At 38.5% G+C, this 20,230-nt stretch overlaps 1 protein-coding gene across 5 annotated transcripts in view; it reads left to right on the forward strand.

Annotated features, from left to right (window-relative positions):
• The window catches only part of TASOR (transcription activation suppressor), a 34,506-nt gene that overhangs the window by 9,830 nt on the left and 4,446 nt on the right, over positions 1-20,230 (forward strand). For 2 of the 5 annotated variants that reach the window (XM_063348293.1, XM_063348288.1), the window contains exons 4-17: positions 488-560; positions 1,947-2,038; positions 2,379-2,537; positions 3,887-4,014; positions 4,681-4,712; positions 5,428-5,533; positions 5,931-6,034; positions 6,150-6,253; positions 6,483-6,555; positions 6,692-6,766; positions 8,413-9,129; positions 10,821-11,263; positions 13,735-13,879; positions 19,141-19,961. In XM_063348293.1, the coding sequence (XP_063204363.1) occupies positions 488-560; positions 1,947-2,038; positions 2,379-2,537; positions 3,887-4,014; positions 4,681-4,712; positions 5,428-5,533; positions 5,931-6,034; positions 6,150-6,253; positions 6,483-6,555; positions 6,692-6,766; positions 8,413-9,129; positions 10,821-11,263; positions 13,735-13,879; positions 19,141-19,961 (3,072 nt within the window). Of the gene's footprint in view, positions 1-487; positions 561-1,946; positions 2,039-2,378; positions 2,538-3,886; positions 4,015-4,680; positions 4,713-5,427; positions 5,534-5,930; positions 6,035-6,149; positions 6,254-6,482; positions 6,556-6,691; positions 6,767-8,412; positions 9,130-10,820; positions 11,264-13,734; positions 13,880-19,017; positions 19,962-20,230 lie in introns of all 5 variants that reach the window. The other 3 variants (XM_063348292.1, XM_063348287.1, XM_063348291.1) reach the window with 2 other exon arrangements.

The following is a 20,230-nucleotide window of genomic DNA, read 5'->3' on the forward strand; positions in this document are numbered from 1 at the left end:
AGGAGAAGGTAACCTGTAGTATTAGAAAATGGACCTTATTTTCTGTGTCTCCTCTTTGATCGTGTGTTTTTAATCAAAGTGACAGTAAGGGAATTTCTGTGTGTTTTCTGCTATTATAGAGCCAAGATTTCTTAAGCATTCAGTCATTTGGCAGGTTTACTTCTGCTTTGTGTATTAACAGCAAGTAATACTCGTAAAGTGTGTTCAAGGTATAGGGAGGCTGTTTTGTTTTGCTTTTAAGATCAGGGTGAGTCTGTGTAACTGCTTCATACTGAGAGTTTGACTTGCACAGTTTATATAGCAATTCAGACTAGTCTTACCCCTCGGTGGTTTTGTTTGTAAGGGGTTTTTGGGGGGTTGGTTTTGTTTTGTGTTTTTTTTTTCTTTTTTAGCTCAACTAAAATTCTGTAATTGTTGTTTCTCATTGTTCTGTTCATATTCTGACTTTCCCGATAGACTTGCTTAAAAAAATGTCTGTTCTCTTCAGATCCAGAACATATGCGAAAAGGGGCTGCAGGTGGGCCACTCCAAAATAACAATTCTCGGGAGCCCTTCCATGGGTAACTATCTTTTGATTAGATGTGCTGCTGTTATTCAGTATGAGTTGGCAGATAATGTGATGCAGTTGTGTAAACTTCCAGTCCTTTTTCTATCACTTATTACAGGAACATCACAGCTAGGTATTTTTAGCAAAGTAGATTGACATCAGAACATTATTTCATAACTCTGTTTTTGGCTAGTTCATTTAAATTATTTTCTCAAAGGGAAGACCTAATTCTCATTTTGTCTTAAGTCAAACCAATATATCATGTCTTCCCAGTATAAAATTAGGAACTAATGCAATCTATGGCTGCATGCCTCTCTGTGTTTGTACGTACACGTATGCATGCATGTGCATTCAGAAATACCTAATGGAAATAGTAGCTCAGCTTAGTATTGATGTAGATACAACCAAAGTTCTTGAATGTACAAATCCAAGAAGAGCATTGGAAAATTGGGAGACTTGGAAGAGTCATAAGCTATTAATAGATTTGAAAGAGCAAGATGCAAAGTTCCTTTTGCAAAGCTTTTCAAATAGAAAATTAAGAAATAATTTTGTTGTCCTCTGTGAAAATAGCAGAGTAGAGAGGTGCTAATATCAATGTTTAAAGCATAACAGATGTGAGGGGGGAGGAACAAAGGTGTATGAGCATATAACTTTTTACTGTTTTAGCTGGTAAAGGTTCTGGAGCAGTTAAATAAAGACTTGGAATAAGAGCAACCTAAGCAAAATGGATGCTTTTCTGAGTGCCTGAGTTCAGTTACAGTTATTTGGTCTGAGGTAATTGGGTAGACCAACAAATGACAGTGTGCGCGTGAGGCCTTCAAATCTATGAAATTATGGTTGAAGTGTTGAAAAGAAAGAAATTATTTTGCCTTTCCCTTGGAGTGTCGGTTCAGGAATCCAAAACAGTGTATTTCTGTCAACACTGTAGGATGAAAGATTGCGGAGGATGCCAGTGTTTTCCTGCCTTATTTCTCAATCATACCTTCACCGCTTATCTCCCCATTGTGCAATGGGACGTTGTACAGAAGGACCTCAGCTGTTTAAAAGAACACCTGAAAGCGGTAGCGGTATCTGTACAGCCTTTGGGCAGGGCTCGTCCTCTTGGTCACAATGCTTTCAGGAATGCGGGTGTGCTCCTTTCAAACCCGGCGGGTGTCCGTATTCCACTGTGGTGGTTCATACTGAAGTTGGTGCAAGTAAATATTTATTCTACTGTCTTGAAGTGGCAAATTGTGAACATGCCCTTTTGTCTTTCCCTGATCATACTCCCAAAAGATTGTTATATTTTTATCGTTTGGTATACATTGAGCTTTAATCCCATGTAATGCTTCTTAAACTTCTAATAACGTTTTAACATTCAGCATAATGTATTTGGGTTTTTTTTTTATACTCCTTTCAGGTGTTTATATCTCCAGATATGCTGATTTATTGCAGCCTAATCCCCTAGAAGCTGGAGCAACTGGAGACGTGATTGTTTTTAAAATAATAAAGGTAAATTTATCTAGCTTATTCTTGAAGAATTATATTGTTTACTGATAAAAGTGATTTTAACCTAAGTTATTGAACTCCATTATCACATAATTATCTGCTTATAGAGAAACTAGAACCCTACCAGCTTAAATACTGACACTGAGCTTAAATAAAGCGTAACAAATTTTTATACAAGGCAAAAAGGTTTGTTTTCTTTGAAAGAATGAAAATAATGTACTTCTATAATGGCTTTTTTAATGGCCTGTTTTCATTTCCCTGCTCTTAATTCCTTTGGTACTTGAACAAGTTTGCCAGTTATCGGGAAAAAGCTTATGCTTACAATTCTTCTGCTTTATTACAGGGAAAAATGAAAAGCATATATGACCACATCGGTATGAAAGCAATGGAATCGACAGTAAAGAGTGCGTTAGATCCAACACCAAAGCATGAGTGTCATGTTTCAAAGAATGCGAATAAAGTAACCTCCTTGTTGGCTTATCGAGCCTATGAACTTACTCAGGTAGAGAAAAGTTGAGCATGAGTTAACTTCTTATGTAAGAACTTTATAAACAGAACTTTTGAAATGATGGAGATAAAATCACTGAAGATAAAGCAGATACTGAGCATGTTCTGTAAAGCTGCAGTCTGGTGTACGTTTAGCAGTAGCCAACAGATACCTGTATTAGAAATTACAGAACAACATATCAGCCTCTCTTGATTCCCTTTCCTATACCTGGACCTGATGCAGAAGATCCCCTTCAGATTAGGGTGTAGGTGGCATAGGAAATAGCTAGGGAATGTACATGGGGCCTGGAATGTATGCTGGAGAGGAGATAGGTGGAGTTTGAAGTGTAAAAGTGGAACTGGCTAGTGGGCATTAAGTGGGACTCCTAAAAGGGAAAGCATTGACTAGGAAAGAACAGCATTTTTCTTTTTTTTTTTTTTCCCCCTCTTTTTTTGGTCTCTTTTTGTTTTCCTTATCAAATTCTCAGGTTTGGAGATGGTGAGTGGTAAGAGAATGGAATCAGTTCGAAGCATCTCTGTTCCTCCAGCTGTTCCATCTCTGTCACTGCAGTAATCTGTTGCATCAGATTATTCCGTCAAGCCCATAGATTTTGGGATGCTTACTTGAAAGCGTTCTCTGCAATATTACAGCTTTTAAACTTGTGTAAATCAGAGCTGGGCACTGAATCAGATGGCTAGAAAATGAATGTATGTTTTCATTTCTTATTACAAAGTTGCCTTAATTTACATTTTTCTTTAACATGAGAATTTTGTGACTGAACTAAGGATGGACTCCAAACCTCATGGCCATATTTATTTTGCTCAGTGAAATATTTTTGGTTTTGTTAATTGTCCCTTACCTCATCAAGAATATACTTTGAAGTAAATGTTGCAAAATTATTTTTTTTTTATTCCTGATTAGCTCCTGAAGTAGTGTCCATCCTGTCAGTAAAAAAAAAAAACAAAAAACAAAACCCAACAAACCTTAATTGATTGTGTTATAAAGTACACATGAGAACAGAATTTAAAAGCTTCCCTATTTTAGGTATCAGCTTTTGAAGAAATAGGCTGTTGGTAAAAGGAACATAAATGTTCCTTTTTGCAGTTTATTACTATTTGCTATTTATTACTATTTATTACAGTAACTTATAACTTGCTTTATATACCAGTTAATGTTTGGCATAACGGGTTTCAAACAAGCTCCCTTTGTTTATTTAAAGAATTACTCATGAGGTATATTTTGTAAGCTATTCTTGTGAAACCGAGTATGCCTTTCAGTGAAGAAAGGTCATGGATTGTTAGTATACTTGCAAAATACAGTTCACCAGACTTCTAATTTAACATTGTGTTCACTTCTTTTTCTAGTACTATTTTTATGAATATGGCTTTGATGAAATAAGGCGAAGACCAAGACATGTTTGTCCTTATGCTGTGGTTTCGTTTACTTACAAAGATGAAATGGTGCCAGTACCAAAATTCTTGCCTCCGTCAAGGTAAGCTAGAAAAGGAGTTTAGGAAAGACTGCAAGCAGCATAAAGAATTCGTAGGTCTTGGCAGTAACTTAGAATTGATTTAGATGAACAGTGCTGAAATGAATGGACATGTCACAGGGACTTAGCATAATAAATACTTCTGATACAAAGCAAGAGGACAAAATTGGTTTTATGCAGCAGGCTGGCCCCTGTAGGAAGCAGCTCTGCTGCTCTTCTCACCTCCTCGCCTTCTGCTGAGGTGGAGTCCCTGTATAAGTGGGGTTTTTGCATAACTGAGGAAATTCATAGGCAGAGAAGTGTTCACAGCAGTAATCTTGCTTAGTATTCTAAAAAAATGTTCTGTATACTTAGTCACTGAACTCATCAATGGTGTCTCATTGCTTGTGGAGAGAGTAGCTAAATGGGACGCTGATTACAGATACAGTAAGATACCTATGCTGATAGGAAGGCTTCCAGATGTGGGGACTGTACTATGTAGTGCTAAAAATAGTTACCAAGATAGCGAAAATAGTACAAGATACTGCAGCAGTGATAGCTTGAGGTTAGAGAGCAAATTACCAGTGTTGTTATTTTGTTAGACTGATAAAATATCCTTAATGTAGAATTTAGCAGCCAAAACTTTCTGTCTCAACCTAGTAGTCATTCTGTCTTTTTTCTTTTTGTTAGATCAAACAGCTTCAACACAGATAGAAGTACAGGTAAGAAGGAATTGAAACTTATTGCTTTTATAATATAGACATGGAAGGTTTTTGACTTTCTTTCCCCATGTAGTTTTATTTTTTCTTTAACTGAAATGATCGCCTAGTTATGCAGACTGTACCTGAGTGTTATCCTGTACCATACTGATCTCAGGCATCTCTTCCTGATAGTGGATGACTGAACAGACAGACACCTTAGCTTGTATCTTCTTTTACCAGAACAAACCAGAACTGAACAAAATCAAGTCTTTTTTTCCCCCTCCTTTTCCGCTTACTGCATAGTAACACCTTAGCTTCTGTTCCCAAATCTGCTGTTCAATAGCACTTCAAATAATATGATCCTCTGTCCTGCTTTCCTTTTGAACCTCATTCAAGCAAAATATTGGTACGTATGGAAGTGGTTAACAGTTAAGGTAAGGAGGGAGGATATCCTTGCACAGATGTTGGCATCAAGAGCATGCTTATATAAACAGGTACAGGTACCATACCAACCTCCTTTACTCTGCTCAGGGCAGGTCAGAACAAGATAGGATTGTGAACACCCTTTCTGTTACCTTTTAACTTATTATTTAACATATTATTGTTTGGTCTGGTATTAGTATGAAATTTTCCCTAAACTGCTTTTGGAGATTCAGCAACCTCTTTACTGCCATTTCCTTTCAGTCCCACCTAGCAAGGGGTTTCATTTAGTCTTTCTTTCTCCGTCTTAATTTAGATAGATCAAACTTTACGTTATGGAGGGGACAGCTTTGGAATAGAGGCAAGCTTTTGTGCCACGTTTCCTTGAAATCAGCAGCACGTCCTTTCCTTCCCTGCAAGCTGTGAGTATTACCATTTAAAGAGTAAGTTCAAAATATTGCTGTGTTAAAACTCTTCCTAGTAGAGGCTGGTGAATTTTGGATATATTCAGAAGAAAATCTAAAATACACGTTGACTAGATGCTTTAAATATGTCAAACTAGACTCCTGACTTACAAACGTTCAGAGCTCCTTTTAGTTCATGCACGGAACTCTGTCACCATCTCTTTTTGTTTGTTTAACTTTGAAGTGACACACACTCCTTTGCAGGAATGAACACCACTGGCTCATGAGATAGTCCAAGGAACTGATTTTTAAGAGCGTGTATTTGATAGTTCTTATTTGAGGGTAGGACTATAAGGGGACAAAAGAGGTCTTTATTTTTTCTTTTTTCCTCCCTCCCCCCACCTTTCGTCTCCAGTCCTGAGAAGCTTGAGGTTGAAAAAGTTGTGAGCATTGATCAGTTGAAGGAAAAAGTTTCACCAGCGTTGTTCTATAAAGAAACTTACCTAGGAGCAAAAGAAGGTAAATAATTCTAGCTTAACTTCTTTTTTTTTTAATTCAGAATTTAAAAAAGTTATGAATTACAATTTTGTTTCTGTTTTTCCTACCTTCTCTTTCTACCCTTGCATCACGTCAGTGTTGAAGAACGGCATGTACTGTAGCCTTTATGAAGTTGTGGAGAAGTCCCGTTCTGGTAGTCACTTGGAGGGTCTACTTCAGAAACTAGAGAAAGAGAAACTTGTGAGTGCAACAGATTTGACTCTTCCTGTTTTTAAAAATTATTTTACTAACTAGTAATTGAGGTGTTTTATGATGTCCATGATCTCGCTGGAATTCCTTAGCTGGCATATTCTTAAGTATTTTATCAGGCTGTTTCTCCACCCATGATAGAATTTAGCTTGCAGACAATAAGAGTATTTGTAGTGAGCAAATGTCTTTGAAATGGTATACTCTTTTTGCTTGAAAACAGGTTCTTGTGAAACCACTTCTGGACAGAGGATTCCTTTTTCTTCTTTCTCCTTGGCAAATGATGTCTCCTTATGGTATGCATACTCAGGGATTTTCAGTTTTGAGTTGGTTTTGGATACTTTTTTTTTTTTTTTCAGGGGATTGGGTTTTTGAATACTCTTGAGGCATAGTGATCGTGTTCTCAGCTGACTTTATTTTCTTGTGTTCCAGACCAGCAAACTGGACGGCCCCGCATGCTACATGCATTGTTTCTGTTTCCAGAATCTAGAGGTGTAACGAGCTCAAGTAAGTTTGCTCACTGTTGAGAGTGTTGTGTACATGTTTACTTAAATGTCGTTTATATTCTGTTGAAGACTTTGTAGTGTTATAATCTGTCAGTGTAAACTAGGAGTAACAGTTTGCATTGGTTATGGTCATGGTGGTGGTGTTCAAAAAGTGTTTATTTCTTCACAAGTGTAATTATCACTACATATTTTAGGTTTGTTTGTTCATGTTTTAGAAAGTAAAACTTTATTCAAATTTCTTGATTGTGTATTTTGGTAGAACTGAGCCATCAGTAATCCAAGAGATCTATACCTTAGTAATAATATAGCCCTCAAACCTCTGAAGCACATTCTTTAACCATCAAAACATCTGAAAGTTTTTAATGTACCTGAAATTAATTTTTTTGCATCGAGATATGCACCAAAAACTGAGTAAACGAGCAAAGAAAATATTGATACAACCAGGTAATAAAGGATGACGGAAAGGACTTGACTTTAGTAGAACTTTAGTCCTTTGGGATGAGACTTTAAGGTTAATCTTTTACCATTAAAATTGGCAATTAAGCAGAGCTAGCAGCAGAATGCAGTCCTTTTTGGCTTGAGGTGAGTTAGAAGTGATATTGTCAAAACACAGCTCTTTTCAGGCATTTCACTTTTACAAAGAAGTTCTTCTCCTAAGTCTTGGCAGCTTCCTTCAGAGATCCTTATGTCTATATTTCTAATTTTAATAAACCCCTTACCTTTTTCTTATTTAAGTAGCAGTTGTGAAAATTCAATTAGTATAGATTGGGTAAGAGGAGATATCATATAAGATGACATTTAAAGTGTGTGCATCCCAGTTCCTTAAAAATACTGCAGTTCTTGCTGCTGTGACATTTCAAAGACTTGTGAGCTCCGGTTTCTATCAAACACAAGGTTAATCACTGGTTTGAGTCTTCAGAGGTGCTTAAATGGGTGAATGGAGAGAAGTTTCAGTCTGTGATTGGAAGGGGGGGAGAGTGGGAATAAATAATTAAAAGAAGGATATAATGTAGAGCTTCCTTGACTGCTGTTTCAAGGATGTGATAGAAGGGATCTAACGGCTTCCCAGGACAGGGAAATCCTGCTCTCGGCACGTGCTCCAGTTGCATCTCTTTGATTTAGCGAGTTGTGTTGCCTTGCAAAGGAATTGAAAAACTGCACAGGTTTCTGCAGGGTTACTAAGCTGAATCATTTTATAAGGGCCCAGTGAGTTTAAAAGCAGCACAGTGAATGCGTTGGGATTGCCTGGGAAGGAGGAACGCTCCCCTTGTTTCTTGCAGGGAGCTGTTAGGCTGCTTCTTAGTAAAACCTTAGTGAGCCTTTGAAGTGGCCTTCTAGAAGGGTCAGTAAAGTGGTTTAAATTGCAAATGATACGCATATCTAGGATATAGGTTACCACAAAATTATGAAAATGAGCAGTTCGTCATGACTATGAGTAGGTTGACTTTTAAGGAGGCGTTAAAGCTAGTTAATTCATTAAAAAAAAATTAAATTTATCCTTTCCTGGCTTTTGGGTTATTTCTCCACAGTCATTCCAAACTGTGTTTCACCAAATATGTATAATACAGAATATTGCTAATTAGTCATCATTTATTTATAGCTTTATGATTTGATTTTAATTGTGAATTCCCTTTTCTCCTATGGCAGCACAAAAAAGTGTTCCATTTGGAACACAGAAAAATTCAACTACCATGGTGTTGCACGAAAATCAGGAAATCATTCCAGAATTCACAAAGTTTATTCAGTCTCTACATTTTGCTTTAATCCAGTCTCGTAAAGACGCTACTGCAGATTTCAATGCTGTTGTGGAAAGGTATATAAATGAGTATTTGAAAAGATGCTGTAGTGGCTCTGGAAAATATAGAGAATTTGTATTATATCGGTATGAATCACGGTTGGATGACAAAAAATTTCTTTATTCTGCTCCAAAAAATAAATCTCATATTGACAGCTCCTTGCAAAACTATATTTTTGGTTGTGAGGCATATCAACTACCTGTTTCTAGAGCTAAGGAATTGATGGAGGGAAATCGGAAACTTCAACAGTTCAGTCCCATCTCAGACTATGAAGCCACAGAAGAAGACTCTGATTTTGCCAATTCAAAAAGTGGGAAAAGAATCCGTGCAAAATACGAAGCCTCTGCTGCCAAGCAAAAACTGCCTCATTCTGGAGATTATGATCCCGATAGACTCAAAGAACTTATTAACTTAATCCAGTGTAGGAAAAAAAACGTAGGTGGAGACTCTGATTCGGAAGACCTTAGAAATAAAAGTGGTCTGAAAAGGAAGCTGGAAAAACAGTCTGAAAATTTGCGGAAATACTTAAAAATGAGTGAATCTTCAGAGAATAGTTGTCAATATGAAGGTAAGAAAGTCTTTGTTTTGTCCTCTTTAAACATTGTAGTTCAAAGCATGCTTAACATTTAATCTTTATAGATTGAAGATTTTTGCATCCTGTGGATACTTTAATGCATGGTAGTTCGTTTAAACGTTGGCCTGAGATCTGTCAGTAGAGATGTAGTTTATTGTTAGGTAGGTTGCCTCGGACTCGTCATGAAGCTGTTTTTGTTTGGAAGGAAGGCAGACTTCCAAAGGGTTTCCTTAGTTGTGGAACTGTCCGAAGACTTTCTAATGTAGAGTACTGAGCAGACTTGCTATTGTAATGTCTTTTGCAGATTTTGACCTTAGGCATTGCTGTAATTCTTTATGGCTCCAATACTCTATATAATACCTAATAAATTTAGATTGAAGGGGAGAATTAAACTTCTAAGCATGAGCACAGTTAAGTTTTGATGTAGCCAGTAATGTGTGTAGTGGGACAAAGGAAACATCCTAATAGTATTAACATTGAATGATTCTGTACATGAAATTATCTACATCCAAATCTCAGATAATTATCACAGATACTATCTGATACTTACTTACAATCTGCCAGAAAAAAACCATTTAATGTCTATTTCCCTGACCCTTTTGTCAAGGCAATGAAGGGGGAAAATTGGGGAGGAGGGTGGCACAAAGAAGAGGGGGAATTCCATCAAGCACCAGTCATTCACACGTGTAGATGAATCACTTTGGAAGATGAAGTGGAATTAATTTTTTGGAAACTGATTTTAGGAGTAAGTTTCCCTTTTGAGGGGGACAGAAGATACTGGCATGTGTGGATGGCGGAGACAGGGGGTAGGCTACATGCTAGATCTTGGGATTCCTGCTTGGACGTCTGTGAATCTTCAGAGTCTTTTTACGTTGATTGTTCATGTGAATTCATTTCTACCTGGCTGTAATCAGAACAGTATCTGTTTAAAACTAAATTTTGCCTTAACTCCCTCAGGGGTACCAAAACGGCAACATCTATCCATGTTTTTGTATTACCCTAAAAGTAATTTGTTTGTCTTGTAAAACATCTTACTTAAAATATTGTGAGCTTAAGTATCTAAACATGATTAGATTTCTATATATGATAAATGAGTTTGGGGTTCCTCAGATACTTAAAAGTAGTCTCTTTCCAAGAAGAATAAATACCTATGGTATTTACTCATGCAAGAGGATGAGTAGAGGAATAACAACTCTGTTCTAAAGTTAGATTTAGTATAAATAGGCATGGCAATGTTTTAGAATTTACGCTTAGTCTAAGAGAACTTGTGAGGTTAAGGATTAAGATACTCATCATCTTCTGGAGCAACAGGGATAGGATGGAGTCGAGTATTTTGCTCACACTAATCTTTTTCTCTCAAGTGATGGAGAATTTCACAAGGTTTCCATAAAATACATAGATCATAATATGTGACTTGTATTAAAACATAAAATAGCGTGGTATTGAGTGACCTAAAAAAACTTAATTATTTATCTGGAGGACACTGTTAGCTTTACAAACCGCCCTTTTGTCAACATCTACCTGTTCAAAATTTTCGTTAGGAAAATAAGTGTATGTGTGCTACATGAATTGATGCTAAAGAGTGAGACTGTGGGTATGTGGTAGGTTTTTGGGGGGTGTCTGGTTTTGATTTTATTTTAAAACTTAGTAATGGATTACTTTTCCCCTCCTCCCCCTGCTGTAAGGGGGCAGAACCTCGGATTCGCCACACTCTGTTTTCTCAGTTAATTCTGGTCTTGGTGGACATGATACTGACTTGAGGCAACAAGATGTATCTGACCCTGCTGTTACTGACACTCATGGCCTCATTAAACTGCTTTTAGAAACACTAACTAGTGCAGGACACTTGGATTCATCGTTGGCACAGTCTGTAAATCAAGCTTTAGGATTAAGCACTGATGAAATTGAAGAGGATATGAGACAAAAATATGAATATGAATCCATTCCAGCACAGGACAAAGATGATCATGAGCTTCCTAATACTGCTCAGGCTGAAAATGTTAACTTTAAGGACCCACAGAGCCCAGTGATACTGGAAACTGATGTGGCATGCTTACCCTACCCAGTTGATGTTGATCTACGGCTTTCAGCTAATGAAGTAGGTCTGGAACACACGCTACGTTTAAAAGTAAGTGAAACTGCCATGTAGGTAGATGCTGATCATTAATGTACTATTCTTGTAAATATTATGAGACTGAATGAAAAAGATTTTTTATATATATATATATTTTTTTTTTTTTTACATGAGCATTAACTTTTCTGTGAAGGAGCTTTTCTGTTTGGTAGGACTGTACATGGAAATTTTCTTAAATCTTAAGATGTGTGTTCCTGGTTCTTTATGTCTCCTCTTTCTGTAATAAAATTATAATTAAAATACCTGAAAGATGGAAAGCAACCACAGTCAGTCGTCCTCCGTAGCTTTACAATAACTGTCATATGTGGGTGCTCCAGCAATAGACAGCAAAACTTCTGTCATTCTGTTGCTGAGTACTGTATATGAGCGTTTTTTCATCTCTGCTGAGACCAAAGCCTTGCGGTTGTCTTCTATCTCTTGTAGGAAAACAAATACTCTATTCTGGCTCTCACCTTGCTTGTAGTGCTGAGTTGTTTTACCAAGTTATTGCATGGAGCAGGTGTAGTGTTAGAGTAACAGCTTGCTTACTGCCTTCCATCTTCCTCCTTCCGGGGTGAATTTTGGTCTGGCTGGGCTACTGAGGTTTGCTGAACCTGAAACACAGTAAGGAGAGATTTGAGAGTTCCTCTTCGTAGTTACTGCCTAGCTGTTATTCTTCCAGCAAATAGCTGATAAGGCAGTAGTTGCTGTTCCGTATGGACTCTCTCAGCAGTGGTTGCAGGGGAGGCCGTTAACGATTGTGTACTGCTTAGTCTTTAACTTTATATACCTGATTGGTGGTTTGGATATGACAACTTGTCATAATTATGAAATTCCATTTTGGGTACAGAAACGAGCCTGGTTTTGACGAGGTTCCTCCCAGATCTGAATTAAGACAATCTCTTTCAAAGCTTATGCACCCAGAATTCTTCCCTGTTCTCCCCCCAAATGCAAACCAAAAATAAACATATCAGTCGTGGGCTGTATAATTTTGAGACTTATCTTGGCCTGTTGCTTTCTTGTCATAAGCAAGAAGTGAAAGAAATGGAATTGCAATTGTATTTGATATTCAGATTTGGTTGGAGGTATCTTAAACAGGAATGTTTATCCACAGGTGATCAACAGTTACTCTGGAGAAGCAGAACGAGAGCGGTTACCTTTTAATGACAGGTCTCTTTCTTGTCTTGATTGGCAAAACTAAGTTGATGGTCTTTGGAAACTGAATATGCTTTATGGGTTCTGGACTGTTATCTTAAAAACAAACAAAAAACCCCAATGGCAACAACTTAACCTCAGCTGACTGTTTGTGTGTGTGAGTTAGTGACCTTTTCTAGTGACAGCACCTCAGGGTTAATAAAGTGATTCTTACTGCTCTGCAATCATCAAGCATGCTTCTCCTCTAATTGTAGTTACTGCTCCAGTTTGGGGAATTGGTTCTGGTCCAGCCTCTTCAAAGTGTATTCTCTATCCTACTTAATAGTAGCAGGCTCTTTATGGGGCAGGAGAACACGCTTCAGTTGCGTGCACAAGTGGGGATCCTGCAAGCCTTACTTTTTGATCTCATACTGTGGAAAAGGTGATGGGCTTGTTTCCGTCCCTCTAGCAGAGTCTGAGTGAGAAGCGTTAAGAAGTGTGCGTAGTGGAAGGTCTTAAATGCTTTATGGGTATTGAAGATGGTTGGGGAATTGGCTTTATTGCGTTTTGGCGGGAGCAGAGTTGAAAAATTCTGAGGACTTAAATGCATGCCTAGCTCTCTTGACGTGCCCTCTCGGTGCAGTGGTGTATGTGTGTTCCATGCGTACTTTTCATGACAGCACAACTGGCAGGACTCCATTTGAAGAAGGCTCTTGTGCTTAGGGTTCAGAGGGCCCCAGCTGCTTTCTCAAGCACGTTACTCTACAGAGTGGTTGTTCTGTGATCTCTGTTCTTGATACTTATACACAAAGTCCAGTTTCTAACTCATGGAGCAGGAAGGAGTTTGTCCTACCTTTAATCTCTGTGTTGTTTTGTATCTAACTGTCTGGAATGTGGGATGAAATTGGATTGTTGAAGGGTTTAATACTAGTTGCAGGCAGTTCCTCAGCAGTGCCAGCATCTCATGGCTTTAGTCATCGGCTATAAGGACAACAGCCTGAAAAAGGCTAAGGAGCAGACAGATTTCCCAGTTTTTTTCCCGTCTTTGCCTGCTTTCCTCCCTGCCCCACCCAGCTTCTGTACTCTAAGGTGTGTGCTCAGGACTGCCTTATTTACTTAATGATAGACCATCGGCAAAGACATCCGTCTCAGAAATTATCAAACAGGTAAATAAAATATATAAGTGCCTCATGTAAACACTTCCAAGTTTGACTTGACTTGATTGGTGGCAAAATTGCCAATATGCAGGTGAACTCTGGTGTGTTCTTACTGTCAGCTGCTAAGAATGTAAAAGCTTAAGAGCTACCAAAAAAAAAAAAAGTTTTGAGCTGAGAATTTTTATTGTTTTTTAGGAAGCAAGCACTGGAAGTGTAAGTAGTTTTGAAGACTACAATCTCTGTCCTAGTACACCTATAGAACATGTTTATCGCAGGCAACATTCCAACTCAAATAATATAGGAGAAGTTGGAATGCACTGGAAACTTATTCCCATTACAGGTAAGATGGGTTTAACTCTTACGTTGCTACAAATAGTGAATGAAATCATGTTCTAAAGGCTTCTATCTTTCATAGATCTCATTCTTGGGTCACATGGTGGTGCACAAGCATATATATGGCCTACACAGTTGTTTCTGGTACTTGATTAATACAGAAATCTGCTGGATGAAAACAATACTGGTAGAGAATATTGCTTTGGGTACATACTGACATAATTTAGAAATGTGAATGCTTGACTGTTTATCTGGTGAGGTACACAACTGGTTTGAATTCAGTGTTTGAACTTGTTAGGTTCTACTGAAAGATTGGATGGGTGGATAATTGCAACTGGAAATCCAGAAGAGTAATGAAAAATGTGTCCTCCTTACAGAAAGTACTCTCTCTCTTCTTCTGTCAAGCTCTTCTACTGAAAGTGCTTCAAAGTCTTTGTCCTTATCTAAACATTTACATCTTAAATAATCTTACAGAAGAAGCTTCTTGTTCTATTTCTTGATGAGTCAACAGTGTGAAGTCTTGGGAGAGCATAAAAGCCTGGATTTGAAGGATGTGGAAACTGGGCATCAAGAGCTCTCAATTCAAGGCTACAAATCAAGTCGTCTTATGACTAAATCCAGATAGAATTTGTTAACTGCATTCTCTGAGTAAAAACTTGCTGATTTCTGATCGTGTTCCAGGAATGCTGGAATCTGTCTCTTGGACACTTGTGATATCCATGCAGTTGTGTAGTTTAGTAGCTCTTTGTTTGTTTGGCTGAGAGGGGAGAACAGCAGGGGAAGCAGGTTTCCCTTCACAGTATTCATAAGCCTTTCAATGAAATGACAGAGTAGTTCTGGATAAAGTTTTCTGCGCTTTCTTTAAGGGCCAAACATCAAAAGCCCATTCAGAGATTTTCCTAAGTTACAGGGTATGGAGAGTGTACAGTGGTTTGGATAGTGGCTTACTCCTGGAGGAAATGGCCACTTTGCATATAGTTGAGGATATGGTTGCTGAGATAACTAGTTAAGTGGATGATTGAGCATCTAAAAACTGAAATACATCAGAGGTGCTGGATGTGGGAGTTCATGCAAGCGTTTGTCAGTTGACTGATATGTTGCACAGTCTTCTGTGAGACTACAAATCTTACTAGAAAAAATTGTCTCTGAAGTCTTCTGAGGGAGAAGTGCTGTTCTCTAGAGATTGAAGAGATTGTCTTGAGCATCACTGGTTTTCTTTGGGTTCCTACAAATTAGCTATTACTGCAATAAGTATTCATAGAATGAATCATAGAATGGTTTGGGTTGGAAGGGACCGTAAAGATCATCCAGTGCCACCCCCTGCCCTGGGCAGGGACACCTCCCACCAGACCAGGTTGCTCCAAGCCCCGTCCAGCCTGGCCTTGGACACCTCCAGGGATGGGGCAGCCACAGCTTCTCTGGGCAACCTGTCCCAGTGTCTCACCGCTCTCATAGTGAAGAATTTCTTCCTGATATTTAATCTAAATCTACCCTCGTTCAGTTTAAAGTCGTTACCTCTCGTCCTATCACTATACTCCCTGTAAAAAGTCCCTCCCCATCTTTCCTGTAGGCCCTTTAGGTACTGGAAGGCCACTGTAAGGTCTCCCCCGAGCCTTCTCTTCTCCAGACTGAACAAACCCAACTCCCTCCTGTCTTCATAGCAGAGATGCTCCAGCCCTGGGTTCATCTTTGTGGCCGTCCTCTGGACTCGCTCCAGCAGGACCACATCCTTGTTATGTTGGGGGCCCCAGAGCTGGAGGCAGGACTTGAGGTGTTGACTAGCTCTGCGATATGATCGTGTAAAAGGTGCTATGTAAATATGAAGAAACTCTCTGAATGCTAACTGCTGCTCTCCTTCAGGAGGGGCAGGAAGAGTTCAAGACGCTCAGCTGGAAAAAGTTGAAGATAAGCAAACAGGTGAGAAGAGTAAGTGGGACAGTTTGCACGTGTCATTATGGCCTGAACTACTGAGCAGCTCGTGTTCTCGCCTGGTATTGAATTGTCATCAGAGAATTCGTAATAACGCTGTTCAGCAAGTGGGCTCGTTTTATTGCGGTACATGAAGAAGGCTGTAGGAAAGTCAAGAGAGGCTTTAATGTTTTGGGCTATTGGCACTCAGTTTTTACTGGGCATATCTTCCTGTATAGTATCTTCTTAAAGGGCTTTGAATTTTGATTCTAGGGAATTAAGATGGATTCAGTAATATAATTTAAAGGAAGCTTTGTTCTTTTCTGAAGCTGATTGTGTTCTAAATCCAATGGCTTCTCCATGTCTCTCATCTTTGTAGCAAGGCAGCTCTGGAAGGGAAAATTCAGAGAACATCCATCTTGCTTTTTCATCACTGCACAATTGCAGGAAGGCAAATGAGCATCTCTTGGTTTTTTTCTTTAAAAAAAACAAAAACCTTTTGATACAGGGGTCATGTTCAGCTAAACCTACTTCAAGAACTTAAGTCTTCATAGTTTGTGATTTGAGGAGTGGGGGGTTTGTCTTGCTTCTTTCCTGAGGACAGCAGAAGGTGTCGGAGGAGATCGTTGTTTGTAGGTCCTCAACTCATCTTGACTGCTCCTGTGTCGTGGGCTTGTTTGTTTCCTCACGATTACGTGGTCTAAACTTCTGACAATAGTAATCAAACCTGAGTCTTATTTTTGAAAGCTGACTTGGGCATAGGCAGGTTTTAACAAACCCATCCTAACTCAGTTTTGGTTTGAATTTGAGACTCTTCTTTGGCTTTAGACATAAAGCACAAAAAGGGTGTTTGTTCTTGCTTATTCTTCCTTCTCTCGTAAGGGAAGATTAATGCGTTAATAGACATTCTTAAAAGTGGTGGCTTTTGATGACATTAATCTTGGATATGACAAAACAGAACATTCTAGGCTTTCTTTGTCACGTGGTGTTTGAATTTCTGATTCCAAAATCTACCCAAGAATCCTCTTTCTGGAGTCCCTGTGGAAGGACGTCTCTTAGGCAGTGAAGAATTTGACTCTCAGTCTGCGAGGAGAACTACTCCAGCAGCTCTTCAACAGCTGTTCTTTCTAAGATTGTTTTCAGGCAGGTCTCTCTTCGGTTTCTTTGACGTAGCCAGTGACAAGGTATTACCAAGAGTAGGTTTGAAATCATAAATCATACTTCACTAGTTGTTGAAGGGTTTGTTTATTTGGGGTTTGCTCCTTGCTCACGCACTTGGTTTTTGTGAAGACTTGTGACCCAAAGGTGTAGATCTATGAAGGATGCCACCTTTAGAGAATTCCATTTAAATAAGGGTAACTTTAATTTAAATAATCGTTTGGGGTTTTTTAATCCTGTTTTTTACATGTTAGAAAATATTTGGAATTTATATTCGTATTCAGTGGTATATCTTTCTGTTTACATTCTGTTTAACATTTTTTTTTTTTTTTTTTTTTTTACAAAAACCTTTAGTAAAAGTAAAGGCTTTTGTTTTTAAAATGAAGTTTCTTTCATTCTGGAAAATTTTAAATAATCATCTTTGAAGAATAACCTAATGAGTTCTTAATCATATATATCTTGAAAACTTTTTTCCTAACATAATTGTTACAGAAACTTTCCATCAAATCAGGATGAGTGGATTGTATATTGATTTTTTTTTTTTTTAATAACCTTGGGATTTGAAGTTTTACCTGTTCTGGGGATGCAGACAGAGCCACAGAACAAAATGTCATTGCTAAAAATTGGTATGCAACTGATTAGCTGGATTAAAATGTAATAAGTTATAAAAACAGCCCCAAATTTAAAGCTATAGTACAGCTTTTAATCTCTTACTAAGTCTTGCTTATATTGTAATAGTTCTTGATTACAATACTGATGTAGCTCCTAAGTGCTGAGCAGCTCAAGAAGAACGAGATGCATAACGTATTTTAAGTGCCTCGTCTCTCAAACGAGCTTAAACTAAGCGTACTCCTTAACATTATGATTTGGTACTGAGTTCAGTACCAAAAAAGGTTCAAATAAAATAGAATGGAACTAATTGGAATAACCCCATTTAAATCTGCGTTTAGTGATTTTAAAGAAAACTTGAAATTTGGGTTGACTCAAAGGATGTGCTTTGAGGGATGAGGAAGGAATTTCATTGATAAGGAAAATAATGGAACCGTATTTCTGGTTTGTCTGGGTAACTCTAGCGGCATGAAGTAACTGTGAGGCGGTGCTGTCACCGTGGAAATGGCATCCTGTTAGCGGCACACGTTTTCTTTTGGATCTGGGTAGACACGATTGAATTAGGGACTGAATATAACTTTTTTAACTGGCTACAAAAATGACTGCTTTCCAGAAGAATACTAACTTCTAGCAACTGTCTCTACTATTTTGGTTATTGCTTCTGTTCCAGAAATCTGGTTTTTTGCTTACAACTGTATTAGCTTTAACACTTAAACCCCCCAAAACCTCAACAAAACCAACAAAAAAGCCTCCTTTGAAGTACTTACGGAACACACATATACTGAAATACCAGTGTGTGTATACATCATTAATAGCAACAAAGCGTTAAGTTTGGTTTAAAACCAAACAAAACCATAGTTTGGAATGTGGGTGGTGAAGAAACTGTGTGCTGCAGAAAAGATTGAGGTTTGGATGACGAGAGGCTTTCGGCACTCCCTGCAGCGTAACTGCTTGTGTGTCACTCCTCACCGTAAGGCTTATGTCCTTCCTTCTTTAAGCAAAAAAAATTGTATTCTCAATTGCGAGACCAGACACGCAGCTTGCAGTTTAACTCCGCGAGGTAACGTGTGGCTAAAATAAGCCCCTTCAAAGTCTGAGGATTGTAACCTAGTAACAAATGAAAATATTTGAATAATTTGTCACCCTGCTTGATTTCTAATTTGTTTTTTTTTTTAATTAAGGCAGTTCCTGTTATGCTTAAATCAGATATTATTACTGGGAAAATTACTTGTGTTCTGCTTTTCTGAGCAAACTTTGACTTTATTGTTCTACTGCCTTAGGAGCTATTAAATTCTCTGTGCTTCTGTACCTCAGCAGACAGAACACCTGAACCTTTGGATTTCAGTTGATGGGAGGGGGGAGGCACAACAGTAATGCTGTTGTTTTAAAACTGTGCTTTGAAGATTTTAGTGTATCAGTTGCGTGTGACTTTCAAACATGAGATGATGATGCTTAACTCTTCCTATATAGGTCTGAAATCACCAGAAGAGCCACTGGTGTGTTTACCGCCAAAGGATGCCTTTCCTAATGACCCCCGGGTAATAAATAGGCAGAGAAGTTCTGATTATCAGTTTCCATACTCTCCATTTTCAGACACACAAAAGGGGACAGCAGAAGATGGACTTTATACAAGCCAAGTGGAGAAACTGGAAGATCAGTGTGGGCTAGTAGATCACCCTTTTACAACTAAGCATTCCATTAGCACAATAATAGAGACTACACTATTAGAAGAATACAATCTCTTTGCGAGAAAGATTCGGGAAATTTTGCAGCAGAAGAATATTGCATATGTTAGTGGTATGTCCACTCCCGTCTTCTCTGCCCGAGAGAGGATGATGAGACTTTCTGAATACATGTGTTTACAGGCATCAGAGATTTCTGTCCAGGAATATATAGAGGCACTGAGTGAAAAGTTGAATAGTGTTATTTTGTCCTCTTCGTGCATTCGGCAGACTCCACCCACGTACTCCAGTCCTGAATCAGCAGAAGTGGTTGGTAACGCTGCACTGAATCCTCCCCCCGACACGTTACCTGTTTGCAGGGACTCTGACACCGCCTTGTTGTCAGAGCCGTTGTGTAATAACGCGGTGGAAGATCTGGATTCTAATGAGCAGCGTTCGTCAAGCTTAGCCTTCGTGAAGGAGGAAATAGATCACGTGAATGCTAAAACAGAAGATATGTTGATGTCTGACCAGACCTCTTCCAGTGGTGATCTGATGGAGCCACCAGAAAAGACACAGAAATCCCCAGAAAACTTAAACATTTCAACCCAACCAGCCCTTTCTGATTTTATAAGCCAGTTAAAACCTGAAGTATTTAACAGTTTGGTCAAAATTATTAAAGATGTACAGAAAAACACTGTGAAATTTTATATTCATGAAGAGGAAGAAAGCATTCTCTGTAAAGAAATCAAGGTGAGTCTGTCCCAGTTGAGCCTCTCTTTAGTGTTAAAATAGAGCGGAGTGCCTTTCCAATCGGAGTGTATAAAACCGGACTTGCAAATGTAAGGTAGTCTGAAATTTATTTCAAAAAAGGTTGACTTGTGAAAGTAGGCTGTCCTGTCCCACTTCTCACTTGAGGGTCTGAGGTAGTCTTGCTTATATTTAGCTTTTACGTCAGTCGTTTTCTCATAGTTGGAGAGCAGAACAGGCTGTAGTTTGGTTCTTTCTGAAGATACTGCTGG

The sequence above is a fragment of the Chroicocephalus ridibundus genome, chromosome 10 (genome assembly GCF_963924245.1).
Source record: "Chroicocephalus ridibundus chromosome 10, bChrRid1.1, whole genome shotgun sequence".
NCBI lineage: Eukaryota > Metazoa > Chordata > Aves > Charadriiformes > Laridae > Chroicocephalus > Chroicocephalus ridibundus.